General features: G+C 39.2%; 1 protein-coding gene across 3 annotated transcripts in view; it reads left to right on the top strand.

The window, feature by feature from the left end:
* NUP153 (nucleoporin 153) overlaps positions 1 to 16,431 on the top strand; it is a 93,216-nt gene that overhangs the window by 54,782 nt on the left and 22,003 nt on the right. For all 3 annotated transcript variants that reach the window (XR_012434219.1, XM_005553949.4, XM_015449872.3), the window contains 4 exons: positions 6,474 to 6,611; positions 7,871 to 7,969; positions 9,669 to 9,756; positions 16,070 to 16,195. Coding sequence is in view for 2 of the 3 variants with exons in the window: in XM_005553949.4 (XP_005554006.3) it covers positions 6,474 to 6,611; positions 7,871 to 7,969; positions 9,669 to 9,756; positions 16,070 to 16,195 (451 nt within the window). In the remaining variant the exon portion in view is untranslated. The remainder of the gene's footprint in view (positions 1 to 6,473; positions 6,612 to 7,870; positions 7,970 to 9,668; positions 9,757 to 16,069; positions 16,196 to 16,431) is intronic.

The raw sequence follows: 16,431 nt of genomic DNA on the forward strand, positions 1-16,431 counted from the left end.
TCTGCTCACCTTGTGGTTTGTTTGTTTGTTTGTTTGTTTGTTTGTTTGACAGAGTCTTGCTCTGTCTCCCAGGATGGAGTGCAGTGGTGCAATCTTGGCTCACTGCAACCTCCACCTCCTGAGTTCAAGCAATTCTCCTGCCTCAGCCTCCTGAGTAGCTGGCATTACAAGCATATGCCACCATGCCCAGCTAAATTTTGTATTGTTAGTAGAGATGGGGTTTCACCATATTGGCCAGGCTGGTCTCAAACTCCTGACCTCAAGAGATCCGCCCGCCTTGGCCTCCCAAAGGGCTGGGATTACGGGGGTGAACCACCATACCCAACCCCATCTTGTGTTTTATATCTGTATAGAATAGGTTTAGATACACACTTCTATAGTTATTTGGAATGTAATGCTGCTTGTTTGTATCAGATGTCAGATATGTTCAGACCATGAATCGTTTCTTTGTTCAGTTGTAATTAGTGGGAATTTTTGGTAAAAAATTAAAAGATTGGCCGGTCACCATGGCTCACACCTGTAATCCCAGCACTTTGGGGAGGCTGAGGCCGGCAGATCACGATCTAAGGTCAGGAGTTTGAGACCAGCCTGGCCAACATGGTGAAACCCTGTCTCTACTAAAAACACAAAAATTAGCTGGGTGTGATCCCAGCTGCTTGGGAAGCTGAGGCAGAAGAATCGCTTGAACCTGGGAGGGGGAGGTTGCAGTGAGCTGAGATCACACCACTGCACTCCTGCCTGGGTGACAGATTGAGACTTTGTCTCAAAAAAAAAAAAAAAGATTAAATTATTTTTGTAGGGGCAGTATTTTCATGGGCCTTTGAAAGAGTCAAATGGAAGAGATTTAGTTTTAATGAAATATAAACACATTATGCTAATTTCAATAGTGTTGCTATTTAGCAGGAATGGATGTATTCTGATCCATTAAATTCAGGTTAATAGAACTCTATATGTAAAATTACCCATTTGGAACGATTTTTTTTCTTTTTTGAGACAGAGTCCCGCTCAGTCGCCTAGGCTGGAGTGCAGTGGTGCGATCTTGGCTCACTGCAAGCCCTACCTCCCAGCACTTTTGGAGGCAGAGGTAGGCGGATAACAAGGTCAGGAATTCGAGACCAGCCTGGCCAACACGGTGAAACCCCGTCTCTACTAAAATACAAAAATACCAAAAAAAGCCGGGTGTAGTGGCAGGCACCTGTAGTCCCAGCTACTCGGGAGGCTGAGGCAGGAGAATGGCGTGAACCCAGGAGGCGGAGGTTGCAGTGAGCCAAGATCGCACCACTGCACTCCAGCCTGGGTAACAAGATCGAAACTCCGTCTCAAAAAGAAAAAGAATTGGTTCAAGGTCAGTAAAATAAGGAACCAGTGTGGACATGAGTGTGCCTTACGGAGTTGGCATGAGAGAGTAGATTATATGATGTTTTTAGGGTTCTACACTAGAGGTTGAACAGAGAAGAGAAGCTTCCCTACAAAAATAGCCAGATGCGTCTTTTGTTTGCTCCTCCTCCCTCAGTTGATTATGACAAATTTCAAACGTGAAATGTTGAAAGAACTCTGCAGTGGATACACATAGTAGCAGTTAGATTCCAACATTTTGTGTTACATTTGCTTTATCAAAAAAAAAAAAAGATTTACCTGTCCCATCTTTTTTTTGTGGTGCATTTTAAAGATAGTTGAAGACATTAGTACACTTTGCCCCCAAATACTTCAGCATACATAGAATGAAGTAGAGTTAAATATTTGTTGTTTTTTTATAATATAGCAAAATTGACATATAGTGAAATGTTAAATTCTTAGGTGTGCCATTTAATAAATTTGACAAATACTTACACCTGTGTATTCCAAGCCCCATCAAGATATTTAATATTTCTGTCATCATAGAAATTTCAGTTGTCCTCCTTCTTAGTCAGTTGCCATCACCTCCTACCCCAGAGGCAATCACTGTTCTCATTTTTTCCACCACATGTTGGTTTTGCTTGTTCTGCAACTTCATATAGTTACTCACTACGTATCCTTTTGTCCCTGGCTGTTGTGAGTAAAGCTACTAGGAACATTCTTGTTCAGGTCTTTTTGTAAATAATTTTTTTCTCTGGGGTAAATACCTGGAAGAAGAGGTGCTAAGTTGTATGTTTAACTTTCTAAGGAGCCATCATACTGTTTTCAAAAGTGTTTGTGCCATTTTATATCCCTCCCAGCAGTGTATGAACATTTTATTTAGTTTGTATCCTTACCAATAGTTGATAGTCATCTTTTAAATTTTAGTCATTCTGGTTTGTGTGTGGTGGTATCTCATTGTAATTTTAATTTGCATTTCCTTGATGACTAATAATATTGTGTTCTTTTTATGTGCTGATTGGCCATTTGTGCATCTTTTTTTGTGAGGTGTCTGTTCAGTTATTATTTTTTTTTTTTTCTTTTTTTTTGAGATGGAGTCTTGTTCTGTCACCCAGGCTGGAGTGCAGTGGCATGATCTTGGCTCACTGCAACCCCCGCCTCCCAGGTTCAAGCAACTCTCCTGTGTCAGCCTCCCGAGTAGCTGGGATTACAGGCGGACGCCATCATGCCTGGCTAATTTTTTGTATTTTATTAGAGACAGGGTTTCACCGTGTTGCCCAGGCTGGTCTCAAACTCCTGAGCTCAGGCAACCCACCCGCCTTGGCCTACCAAAGTGCAAGAATTACAGACATGAGCCACTGTGCCTGACCATTCTGTTCAGTTCTTTTGCACTTATAAGAATTGGGTTGTCGTTTTTTTTTTTTCTTTTTTTGAGACAGTTTTGCTCTTGTTGCCCAGGCTGGAGTGCAGTGGTGTGGTCTCAGCTTACTGCAACCTCCATCTTGCAGGTTGAAGTCTCCCTAGTAGCTGAGATTACAGGTGTGCAACACCACGCCCAGCTAATTTTTTTTGTATTTTTAGTAGAGATGGGTTTCTCCATATTGGTCTGGCTGGTCTCAAACTCTTGACCTAAGGTGATCCACCAGCCTTGGCCTCCCAAAGTGCTGAGATTACAGGCCGTGAGCCACCGTGCCCAGCCAGTTGTCTTCTTACTGTGTTTTAGGAGGTCTTTATAAATTCTTGACCAAGGTATTTTGTCAGATACATGTCTTAACAAATATTTTTTTCCCAGTCTGACTTGCCTGTTCATTTTCTTAATGATATCCTTTGATTGGCCTATGTTGTAAATTTTTTGATACCTGGATTTTTTTTTCTAATATTTTTATTCTTTGTGTCCTAAGAAAAATTTGCCTATTGCCAGGCTACAAAGATAGTTTCCTGTGCTTGCTTCTAGAAGCTTTGTAATTTTGCTTTTATAGTTTTTTAATTTCTTTTGATTTTTGTATTTGACCCATGGATTATTTAGAAATGTATTGAATTTCCAAATATTTGGGGGGAGGGTATCGGTTTCTAATTTAATTTCATTGTGATTAGAAAAAGATTGAGATTATGACTTCAGTGTTTTGAAATGTATTGAGACTTATTTTATAGTTCAGTATATGGTCTGCTTGACAATTCTTAAAGAAAATACATTCTGTAGTTGTTGGGTATAGTGATCTATAGAAATAAGCTGATAGTATTAGATCTTTGTTCTTATTCATTTTTCATGAGGAGGGAGGGTATGGTTAGCCTGTTAAGTTATTGAGAGATGGGGGTTAAAATTGCCAACTTTTATTTGGTGAATTTGTCTTACCCCTTTGGTTATGTCTTTATTTTTTTTTTCTGAGACGAGATGTCACTCTGTCACCCAGGCTGGAGTGCAGTGGCATGGTCACCTGAGCCTCCCAAGTAACTGGGACCACAGGCATGTGCCACCATAGCTCGCCGATTTTTTAAATCATTTGTAGAGACCTGGTCTCACCATATCGCCCAGGCTGATTTCGAAACTCCTGCGCCGAAGCGATCATCCTGTCGTTGCCTCTCAAAGTGCTGAGATTACAGTCATGTGCTACCATGCCTAACCTCAATTTTTGTTTCATGTATTTTGAGGCCCTCATGAGAGCATACACTTTCTGTTTGTTCTATGGCTCCATAGTGATTTGTCCTTTTAAGACTATTAAGTGTCCTTTTTAAAAAACCTTTGGAAATATTTTTTGTCTTGAAATCTACTTTGCTATTAATACAGCCACTGTTCTTACTGGAATAAGCCTTGTTATGCTTAGTAGTTTCAGGGTGTATCTTTTTCCATCCATATATTTTGAGCCTGTCCATGTTTATATTTAAAGTAGGTCTCAGGTAAACAGCATACAAATAAGTTTTGCCTTTCTGTCCATTTTCTGTCTTTTAATTGGAACACCAAATCCTTTTATAGTTAATGTAATTTTTGATATGGTTGGAATGAGGGCTACCATTGATCCATTGTTTTCTGTTGTTCCTTTTGAAAGCTGCCATTTGGGGGTTAAGGGGATATTTATTATTTAATTATTTAATATTTATTATTAGAATTCTGTGTTTATTGGTTTTGTTTTTGTTTTTTGAGATGGGTTCTTGCTGTCACCCAGGATGGAGTGCAGTGGCACAGTCATGGCCCACTACAGCCTGGAACTCCTGGACTCAGGCCATTCTCCCACTTCAGCCTCCCAGGTACTGGGACTACAGGCATGCCACTGCACCTGGCTAGTTTTTCGTTTGTTTAGTTTTTATAGAGACAGAGTCTCACTGTGTTGCCCAGACTGGTCTCAAACTCTTGGCCTTAAACTGTCCTGCCTCGGCCTCCCAAAGTGCTGGGGTTACAAGTCATTTTAATTTGTTAGATTTTTAACTCTCCCTCTTTTGCATTATTTAGTGGTTCCTCTTGGGATTTCTCTGTCTTCCATAACTTTTTTCAAATTACTTTATGTTACTTTCATACCACATCCTGTAAAAATAACAAGATTGCAGCTATATAGTTAGATTTATTACCGGTCTTCCCTGGCATTTATGCTGTACTTACTTGGATTACATCTGGAGAGGCTGTAAATTCAATGTGTACTTTTTGCTTTGTATATAGTTAAATATATTTTAAAGAAATTAAGAGAAAAAAAGTTGTTGTTTGCTCACATATTCCTCGTGTCTTTCTGAAATCTGAGTTTCCATTTGGTAACATTTCCTTTCAGCCTGAAGAACTTGTAGAGCAGGTTTTATGGAAGTAGATTCTTAGTTTTATCTGGAAATGTCTTTATTTTGCTTTGGGCTTTTGGATCAACTTTATTGATGTGATTTATTTACAATAAACTGCATCCATTTGAAGTATTCAAATTATTTTAGCTGGCAGTGGACTTCTGAATTCATTCTGTCTCCCCGGTAGTAGGCAGCAGCTTAAACTTTTTAGTTTTATTTGGCAGCTTGGCGTCTGCGTTACAGCTGTGTAGTTTATAGGTCCACCAGGGATTTGGGTGGCTTATATGTAGACTTTGAGGTTCCCTTTCTGTGGCTCTTCGTTTCTGCATCTCACCTCCTTTTCTGGCCGGTTGTTCAGTTAACAGGTTTGCTGTTTTCTCTCAGAACTTCAGGTGTTCAGTGGCACCAACTCATAAAGAGAACAGGAAGCTCACTCTCAGCCCTTCCCATCTTCTGAGTGTCCTCTCCCATCCAGTTTCTTCTTGCTTTTGGTTGCTCTCATGCCTTCAGATGATTGTTTCTTTATAATTTTTTCCAGAGTTTATAATTACTGTATATCTGAACATTTGTCAGGTAGAAGCTACTCTGCTTTTAGCAGAAGTGGAACTTGTTTTGTTTGTTCTTAATCTGGGGATCATTGGAGACTTAGGATGCTCTTTGTTCAGTTGGGTTAAAAATCAAAGTGGCTCTCCAGACTCCTCAGTACTCACAGTTACTAAATGCTTGTTTCACATGCCAAGACCATATGGTGCTTACCCCGAACCCCTTATCTGCAAGGGATATGTTCCAGGAATCCCAGGGCATACCTGAAACTGCAGATAGTATTGAACCCTGTATGTACTGTGTGTTTTCCTGTAATACATATCTATGATAAAGTTTAATTTATAATTAGGCACAGTCAGAGATTAACAACAACAATAAAATGGAACAATTTTAACACTATAATGTAATAAAAGTTATATGAATGTAGTCTCTTTTTCTCTCAAAATATCTTATTGTATATAATATTTTTGGATCGTGGTTAACCGTGGGTCAGGGAAACTGGAAATTAAAACCATGGGTAAGGTAGGCTAATATATATAGCTTTATGTTTCATATTAATACAACAACTGTAGTATATTGTAAGAATTACTTTTTTTCCCCCTCAGTTTTACCAATTAGGAAATTGGTACAGAAGGCAGTTAGGGTCCCAAAGTCACATGGCTGGTTGGTGGCACAGCTGGGATTAAAAATCTTGTTTAGTTTTTCTGATTGAAGAACCCACAACGTTAACACTACATGGTGCCATCTTCTTCCTGTATACTTTCATGCTGAAAATAAGTAGAGATAAAAGAATGATGTGAAAGATGAAATATATCATGCAACATGTTATGTTTTAGGAAATGGAAGTTCCGGTATTACCGAAAATCTCTCTACCAATCACCAGTTCTTCATTGCCTACTTTTAATTTTAGTTCCCCTGAGATCACAGCTTCCTCTCCATCACCCATCAATTCGTCTCAATCATTAACAAACAAGGTACAAAACCATTGTATAAATACAGGTGACATTTGTTCTTTCTTAATTCTTTATTTTTAAAAAATCCTATAAACAGTGGTTAATTTTCATTATGGAAATTAATAACTCATAGTAAACGGAAATGGAAATGCTGTTTTGCTTTTTTAAAAAAATATACAGATATATTGGATATATTATAATGGAGTGTTCATCAACTCTTATGCAATACCATAGCAAAGGAGATTCTTGTAAATTTGTTTCCAAGTAGTGTTTCCAATAAGATACTTTTTGGGCAGGAGTGCACTCAGTGTTTCATGTTTTTACTTCTCAGCTAGGCTTAACATCTTTTAATCTGCTCCTGAATTTTTTTTTATTTTTGAGGTGGTGTCCTGCTGTGTTGCCGAGGCTAGAGAGCAGTGGTGCAATCACAGCTCATTGCAGCTTCCATCTCTTGGGCTCAAGTGATCCTCCCACCTCAGCCTCCTGAGTAGCTGGGACTACAGATGTACACCACCACAGCCAGCTAATTAAAAAAAATTTTTTTTTAAATATTTATTTATTTTTTGAGCTTAGAGTCTCGCCCTGTCGCCTAGGCTGGAGTGCAGTGGCATGATCTTGGCTCACTGCAACCTCCACCTCCCGGGTTCAAACGATTCTCCTGCCTCAGCCTCCTGAGTAGCTGGGATTATAGGTGTGCACCACCATGCCTGGCTAATTTTTGTATTTTTAGTAGACACAGCGTTTCACCATGTTGGTTAGGCTGACCTCGAACTCCTGGCTTCAGGTGATCCGCCTGCCTTGGCCTCACAAAGTGCTAGGATTACAAGCATGAGCCACCACTCCTGGCCAAAAAATATTTTTATAGGTGAGGTCTTGCTGTGTTACCCAGGCTGGTCTTGAAATCTTGGGTTCAAGCAATTCTCTCTGTCATGGCTTCCCAAAGTGCTGGGATTACAGGTGTGAGGCACTATGCCTGGCCTGCTCCTGAAATTTTAATGCTTGCTTTCTTGCTTTGACTTCTTCTGAACATATTCTTATAGATGTTACTTTACTTTTTTATACAAATATCCACCTCTAAGATTGTGTGTACTCCTAAGAGGAAACCAGATTTTGTAACACTTAAGTTCTGTGTTTTTCAGAACTTAAAGTGAGATTTTTAAATTTAAAAGGAAAAAAACACTTAGTGTCTTTGGAATAATGAGTTTGCTTAATGTCTTTTATTATCACTTTATTTTTCTAAAGCTCTTTTTGTGTCATGTCTTAATAATTTGGAAAATCAGGTACAAATGACCTCTCCAAGCAGCACTGGCAGTCCCATGTTTAAATTTTCATCTCCAATCGTAAAGTCTACTGAGGCAGATGTACTACCTCCATCATCTGTAAGTAACAAGCAAGGAATAGTATATATTTATTTATACTAAATATACATATTTAGTATATATAAAGCCATGTTATATTTTTATCAAATCTAAGATGCCATTGATGGTGAGAAACACTATTATTTTTCTTCCAACTTAAAAAATACTCTGTAAAAAACTTTTGAACAATTGTGTATATTCTTCACTACATAATGTACTCATATGAATATTCATTTTCTTTTGTGCCATTTGAAAGTTAAAATGCAAATACCTGAATTTCCTTAATTCTTCTCCACGTATCCCTTAAGAAAAAGGACATTCCTTTGCATCCCCACAATACAGCTATCATACCCAAGATGTTTGGCATGATCTAATAACGACATGGTCCATATTCAGATTTCCCCATTATCCCCAGACTGTCCTTTAATTGCTGTTTTATTTCTGTTGGTCCTAGAGCCAGTTAAAGACTAGGACCTAATCAACTACATTATATTGCATTTAATTAAAACGTATCTTGATTGACCTTTAATCTAGAAAAGTTCTGGGCATTTTTTCTTTCATGATGGAAAAGTAAATGTTTGGGGTAAGAATAATACATAGTTTAATATTCAAACTGCCCCAGATTTGGCATGTTTATATTATTTTAATATGTCAATTTCTGGTTTTGACTGTGTCCTTGCCTTCTGACACAAGTAGATGTTACAGACAAATGTAATTTCCTTGCCACATGCTGAAATCCATCAGTTGTCCCAGAAGTCTCATACTTTTTATTAGAAAACGGCATTCGAGGCCGGGCGCAGTGGCGCATGCCTGTAATCCCAGCACTTTGGGAGGCCGAGGCGGGTGGATCACTTGAGGTCAAGAGTTCAAGACTAGCCTGACCAACAGAGTGAAACACTGTCTCTACTAAAAAAAAAAAAAAAAAGAAGAAGAAAAAAAGAAAATACAAAATTAGCCGGGCGTGGTGGTGCACGCCTATAATCCCAACTACTCAGGAGGTTGAGACAGGAGAATTGCTTGAACCTAGGAGGTAGAGGTTGCAGTGAGCCAGGATTGTGCCATTGCACTCCAGCCTGGGCAACAAGAGTGAAACTCCACCTCAAAACAAAACAAAAAAAAAAAAGAAAGAAAATGGCATTCAGAAACTGGAACTGGACATTAGGAACACACCATCATTATTTTATATACTGTTTTGGAGGAAAAAATGTCTGAGAAATTTAAAATGCTGTCTGTCAAATTGTGACATTGCCATTAATATAAGAATCTCACTTTTAGAGATAGTGAAATATGATAAACCATGTCTTAAAATAGGTGAAAGTATGTTTTTGACTTGGGATACAAATAAGCTCTATATCTGTGCCAGGCGCGGTGGCTCACGCCTGTAATCCCAGCACTTTGGGAGGCTGAGGCGGGCGGATCACGAGGTCAGTAGATCGAGACCATCCTGGCTAACACGGTGAAACCCCGTCTCTACTAAAAGTAGAAAAAGTTAGCCGGGCATGGTGGTGGGCGCCTATAGTCCCAGCTGCTTGGGAGGCTGAGGCAGGAGAATGGTGTGAACTCAGGAGGCGGAGGGTGCAATGAGCCAAGATTGCGCCACTGCACTCCAGCCTGGGTGGCAGAGTAAGCTCTGTCTCAAAAAAAAAGAAAAAGAGAAAAAAAAGCTCCATATTTGATACTTATTGAAAACTAAGTATAAGGATATTCTTTCTCTTTACAGATTGGATTTACATTTAGTGTGCCTGTTGCAAAAACAGCAGAACTTTCTGGTTCTATTGGTACTTTACAGCCAATTATAAGTAGTTCAGGTAAGTAAAAATTTCTCACATTTTAACATAAAAACAATTGCATACAGTAGATTAGTATTTCAAGTTCTTTCACCTTTGGTAATTCTTATAAATGCCTTCATTTGGATGAAATTAGCTCTGAAAAGCAAGTAGGCACTATTATTTAACCTTTTGACAGTGCTTTTTATTAATTATCTTCAGAGATACTTAGCTCCCTAAATGAAAGTGTCAGTTTGGTTTTGAGAGAGATAGACATGGTAGCAAATTTATCCATTATCTTTGTTTAGTCAAAACAAGGTGACAAATTAGTTATAAAGCAAGTCTCATTATAAGAAATTTACAGGTTGTCTACGTTACAGTTGTAGTAGATTTTGTTTCTAGTTTTTACCGTTCAGTTCACAAGCATTTTTATGTATAAAGGTTATGCAGGCCCATGTAGATTGTGATACATAATTTCTGAACTGAAGAAATCACCATCATTGAAGGAAGGAGGCCATGGGTCATGCCTGTAAACCCAGCAGTTTGGGAGGCTGTGGTTGGAGGATTGCTTGAAGCCAGGAGTTCAAGACGATTCTGGGCAGCACAGCGAGACTCATCCCTACCAAAAAAGAAAAGAAAAAGAAATAGCCAGTTGGTGGTGTGAGCCTGTAGTCCCAGCTACTTGGGAGGCTGAAGTGGGAGAATTGCTTGAGCCCGGAAAGTCGAGGCTGCAGTGAGCTATGATTGCATTACCACACTAGAGCTGGCTGATAGAGCAAGACCCTATCTAAAATAAAAGAAAAGAGAGAAATAAATAATCAGAGAATTAAAACAGATTTTTTTTTTTTTAATTGAGACGTGGTCTCGCTCTGTTGCCCAGGCTGGAGTGCAATGGCACGGTCTTGGCTCACTGCAACCTCTGCCTCCCGAGTTTAAGTGATTTCTCCTGCTAGTAGCTTGGAGTACAGGTGCCTGCCACTATGCCGGCTAATTTTTTTTTATTTTTTAATTGTGAGACAGAGTCTCGCTCTGTCCCCCAGGCTGGAGTGCAGTGGCACGATCTCGGCTCACTGCGAGCTCCGCCTCCCGGGTTCACATCATTCTCCTGCCTCAGCCTCCGGAGTAGCTGCGACTACAGGCACCCGCCACCACGCCCAGCTAATTTTTTTCTATTTTTAGTAGAGACGGGGTTTCACCGTGTTGGCCAGGATGGTCTCAATCTCCTGACCTCGTGATCTGCCCACCTCAGCCTCCAAAAGTGCTGGGATTACAGGCGTAAGCCACCACGCCCGGCTCCCTGGCTAATTTTTTGTATTTTTAGTAGAGACAGGGTTTCACCATGTTTTGGCCAGGCTGGTCACGAACTCCTGACCTCAGGTAATCTGCCCGCCTCAGCCTCCCAAAGTGTTGGGATTACAGACATGAGCAGCTGTGCCCGGCCGAATTTTTTTTTTATAATGGTGTTTTTCTTTTAAGTGTTTGGGAAAATCAGAAACACCTGAGCTGAGTTACTCAGGTCAAGAATTTTGAGCAAGGGCATTTTACCCAAGAAATATAAACACAAAGCTCAAGGGCACAGGAAAAAGAGAAAAAGCATGACACACTTTAGAATTGTAAATAATTTGTCATGAGGTTGGAGAGGTAGCTTTAAATCCTAAAAGTTCTGAAATTCTATGCTAATGAATTGGATTTTATTCTGCTTACAGCAGGGAGATGTATTTTTTCCTGGGGGTGAGATGGATTTGAGTATAGTGATAGCAGTGTGGTGAGTGTTAGTATGCGTTGGAGTGGCGTGTTAGAGGCAGAAACATGAGTTGGGAGATATTACCCTATCCAGAAGCATTTCTTCAAGGATATTCTGAGTTTGGGAATTTTTAAAAACTAGGTCCTCAAAAGATAGATTAAAAAACAAAAAGAATCAGGACATAGAAGCTAATGAGATATCTTTGGCTTTGAATGATCTTGAAGATAAGAGTCCAGATTATGGAAGTGGCCCAAACTAAGAATTTGACTGGTATGTTCACAACCTTATCTTTTTTATTTTATTGGCTAACACAGCCTTACGTAATAGAAATTAATAAGCAATTTCCATTGTACTTCCTATCACAAAGGTTTTTTTTTCTTTAATGTTAACTATGAATTCAAGAGGATTAAACCTTTTCAAATTACCAATTTCATGACTTATTATGAGAAAAGGCATTAAAATATTTCCCACTTTTTGCTAATGCGTTACTAATGATAACTGAATAATTAACCATTTGTTACAACAGCTTTGTTTCATTATATCTCGGGAAGTTACCCAGATTTTTTAAGGAGTCGGTTATGAGTGTCGTATTTAGAGTTGTGTGTTCTCACTTTGACACCATTGGTTCTCACCACTTCTATCATTTAAAAAAGCTAATTCAAAATGTGGAAGTCATGATTACTTTGTGACAGGAGCTAAGTTTTCCATTATCTCCTTTTCCCATCTTTTTGAGCATACTTTAGGGAATCCTAACATTTTTACCTTAAATTACTAAAAACAATTTACCTTTCATTATAAAGAAAGATAGAATGTGATTAAATTATAAGTTTTCTTTGTTTTGGCATAGTTGTAAGGGTGGTGGTTATTTTTGGTGGGGATGGTTGGGAGGTGTGTTGCACATTCTGTCACCCAGGCTGGAGTGCAGTGGCACAATCTCAGCTCATTGCAACCTCCATCTCCTGCGTTCAGGTGATTCTTGTGCCTCAGCCTCTCGAGTAGCGTGATTACAGGCACCTGCCACCATGCCTGGCTAATTTCTGTATTTTCAATAGAGATGGGGTTTCGTCATGTTGGCCAGGCTGGTCTTGAACTCCTGACCTCAGGTGATCTGGCCGCCTAGACGTCTCAAAGTGCTGGGATTACAGGCATGAGCCACCGTGTCTGGCCTACATTTTCGTTATTGTGATGAAGTTGACATGATATAGCCATTTTAAAGGGAATAATTCAGTGGCCTTTAGTACCTTCACAGTGTTGTGCAGCCACCACTTTTATCTAGTTCCAAAACATCACCCTCAGCAGGAAACCCCTGTCCGTTAAAAAGTTGCTCCCCATTCTGCCTTCCCCCTAGCTACTGTCAACTTGTGTTCTGTCTCTATGGATTGACTTACTCTGAATATGTCATGTAAGTAGAATCATATAATGTGGTACAAAGGTACAGCTGAGTTCTTTCACTAAGCACAGTGGTTTCAAGGTTCTTATGCCTCAATACTTCATTCCTTTTATGGCTGAATAATATTCCATTGTATTGATGTGCCACAGTTTATTTGTTCATCCATTAATGGACATTTGGACTGTTTCCACCATTTGGCTATTGTGAATAGTGCTGCTGTGAACATAAGTGTACATGTATTTGTTTGAGTACTGGTTTCAGTGCTTTTTCATATGTGCCTAGGAATGGAATTGATGGGTCAGATTGTAGTTCTGTATTAAACTTTTTGAAGAATCACTAAACTGTTTTCCACAGTAGTTGAACCATGTCACATTACCACTAGCAGTAACACAATTTCACCAACACTTAGTATTTTCTCTTTTTTGACTATAGCAATCCTAGTGGATGTAAAGTAATACTTTGTTGTAGTTTTGATTTGCATTTCCCTAATGCAAATGATGTTGCATTTTTTCAGGTGTTTGTTGTCCATTTAAATATCTTAGGGGAGGAATGCCTTTCAAGTCCTTTACCCATTAAATAAGTTTGTCTTTTTGTTACTAAGTTATAAGAGTTCTTAGTCTGTACACTAGATCCTTACCAGATACATGATTTGCAGAGATTTTTTCCCATTTATAGATTGTCTTTTCACTTTCTTGATAATTTCTTTGAATGGACAGAGGTTTTAAATTTTGATGAAGTCCATTTTTTTCTTCTGTTGCTGTGCTTTTCGTATCATATCTAAGAATACATTGCCAAATCCATGGTCTTGAAACTATGCTCCCTAAGTTTTCTTCTAAGAGTTTTATGATGTTTATGTTGTATTAAATGGATATTGATCATTTTGAATTTTTGTTTATGGTGTGAGGTAGGGAAAGGTTTTTTTCCAAAGTACTTTACCTACTACTTTTTAAATTATTTAGGCAAACACTTAAAAAGGAAAACTTGGTTATTAGTATATTTCATTATGGAAAACTTCATTCTCAGAAGTATAATTGTAAACTGAATCGCAATATGCTATTTAGCCAGCTTCAACTTTTACCATTTTGACCCATCTTGTTTCTTCTTTCTTTCTTTCTTTCTTTTTTTTTTTTTTTCTTTTTTTTTTTTTTTTTTTTTTTTTTTTGAGACGGAGTCTTGCTGTGTCACCCAGGCTGGAGTGCAGTGGCGCGATCTCGGCTCACTGCAAGCTCCGCCTCCCGGGTTTACGCCATTCTCCTGCCTCAGCCTCCGAGTAGCTGGGACTACAGGCGCCCGCCACCACGCCCGGCTAGTTTTTTGTATTTTTAGTAGAGACGGGGTTTCACCATGTTAGCCAGGATGGTCTCGATCTCCTGACTTCGTGATCCACCCGCCTCGGCCTCCCAAAGTACTGGGATTACAGGCTTGAGCCACCGCGCCCGGCCTCTTTTTTTTTTTTTTTCGAGACAGAGTCTCGCTGTGTTGCCCAGGCTGGAGTGCAGTTGTGCAAGCTTGGCTCACTGCAAGTTCCACCTCCCGGGTTCACTGAGGCACCTCCTGCCTCAGCCTCCCGAGCAGCTGAAACTATAGGCTACAGGCACCTGCCAGGACACCCTGCTAATTTTTTGTATTTTTAGTAGAGACGAGGTTTCACCATGTTAGCCAGGGTGGTCTCGATCTCCTGACCTCATGATCCACCTGCCTCGGCTTCCCAAAATGCTGGGATTACAGGCGTGAGCCACCGCTGCCTGGCTTTTTTTTTTTTTTTTTTTTTTTTTTGAGATGGAGTCTCGCTCTGTCACCAGGCTGGAGTGCAGTGGCACGATCTTGGCTCACTGCAACTTCCGCCTCCCAAGTTCAAGCGATTCTCCTGCCTCAGCCTCTCAAGTAGCTGAGAATACAGGTGTGCACCACCAAACCCAGCTAATTTTTGTTATTTTTAGTAGAGATGGGGATTCACCATGTTGGCCAAGATGATCTCAATCTGCCCGCCTTGGCCTTCCAAAGTGCTTGGGATTACAGGCACGAGCCACTGTGCCTGGCCACATCTTGTTTCTTATTGTTTCTTTTGTTCCATCCCTCCTCTCCTCATCACACACAGAAACTTACATGTCAGGTCACTTTGAAACAATCCCAAACATCTTAATTTCATCTGTAAATAGAAATCGCCCCTTAAAAATACAACGATAAAACCATTATCACACTGAAAATACAGATCTCTAAATATAAGGATACAAGTTTAGAAAGCATAAAAAGTAAAAGCAGTAAGTCACTCATCTTACTGCTAGCAGCTACCATTACTCTTTAGATGTAAACATTCTAGACTTTCCAACCTGCTTTTACCCATAACTATGCCTTTAAGAATGATTTTTGTGGGCCAGGCATGATGCCTCATGCCAGTAATGCCAGTGCTTTAGGAGGCCAATGTGGGAGGATCACTTGAGGCCAGGAGTTTAAGACCAGTCTGGCCAGCCATAGCGAGACCCCATGTCTACAAAAAAGTAAAAATAGTTAGCTAGATGTGGTGGCATGCAGCTGTGTTCCTGGCTACTTGAGAGGCTAGGATGGAAGGATTGCTTGAGCCCAGAAGTTTGAGGCTGCATTAAGCTGTGATTGCACCACTGCACTCCGGCCTTGCTCACAACCAGAACACTCACTCTCTGTTTTGAAAAAGAATGGTTTTTGTGGCTGCATAAGTATTTCATCATGTCACTGTTAGATAATTTATGTAACCATCCCTTATTAAATATTTTACCATATAGGTTTTCAATATTATAACTGAAGGATATTTTCGATTATATTAATAGTGTGAATTTCTAAAAATGAAATAATTGCTCAGTTGAAAATTAATTTTTTGATTAGTTTTGTAAATTGTTGTGTAATCAAATAGATATTTCATGCAGTGGATGGACTTGCCCTAGTTGCCATATCCTCTCCAGTTTTTTAGTTTGAGTTTTTTGATTATCAGTCAGTTCATTGGGCGACAGTTATAGTTTATATTTTTTTGCCTTTTTATTGGTGGGGGGAGTTATACAGTATGGGAATAGTGTTTTTATCTCCTTGTAATGGCAAATTAACCCTATAAAGTCATTTGTTTATTGAATTACAGTGACTTTTTTCATGAACTCTTATCCAAAAGATGGTTTTGAAAGATTTTTTAAAATGCATTTAAGAGTCCAGTGTTTTATTTGGCATAATGTTTTTTACAATTAAAAATATTACAGCTCACGATGTCACTGCAGTGAACAGTACAAGTTGTAAGAAGACACCACCTGAAGATTGTGAGGGTCCTTTTAGACCTGCAAAAATCCTGAAAGAAGGAAGTGTTCTAGATATTCTAAAAAGCCCTGGTAAGATAATTAAAAGATAAGCCTTTTAATTACAAACTCATGATCTCATTTTAATGTCATTTTGTATTATACTTGAGGCTTTTAAAAATTTCTGACTAGTTTGGTAGGAGATTTACTTTTGAATAGAGATATAGTTAGGTGTAATTCTTTTGCTGGAAATATCTTACAAGCCTTACTTCTTTGGAATTTAAGGACTATACTAAAATGAAATCTCTCAGAGGCAAATGTAGGAGGAG

The sequence above is a fragment of the Macaca fascicularis genome, chromosome 4, assembly GCF_037993035.2.
Source record: "Macaca fascicularis isolate 582-1 chromosome 4, T2T-MFA8v1.1".
NCBI classification, from domain to species: domain Eukaryota; kingdom Metazoa; phylum Chordata; class Mammalia; order Primates; family Cercopithecidae; genus Macaca; species Macaca fascicularis.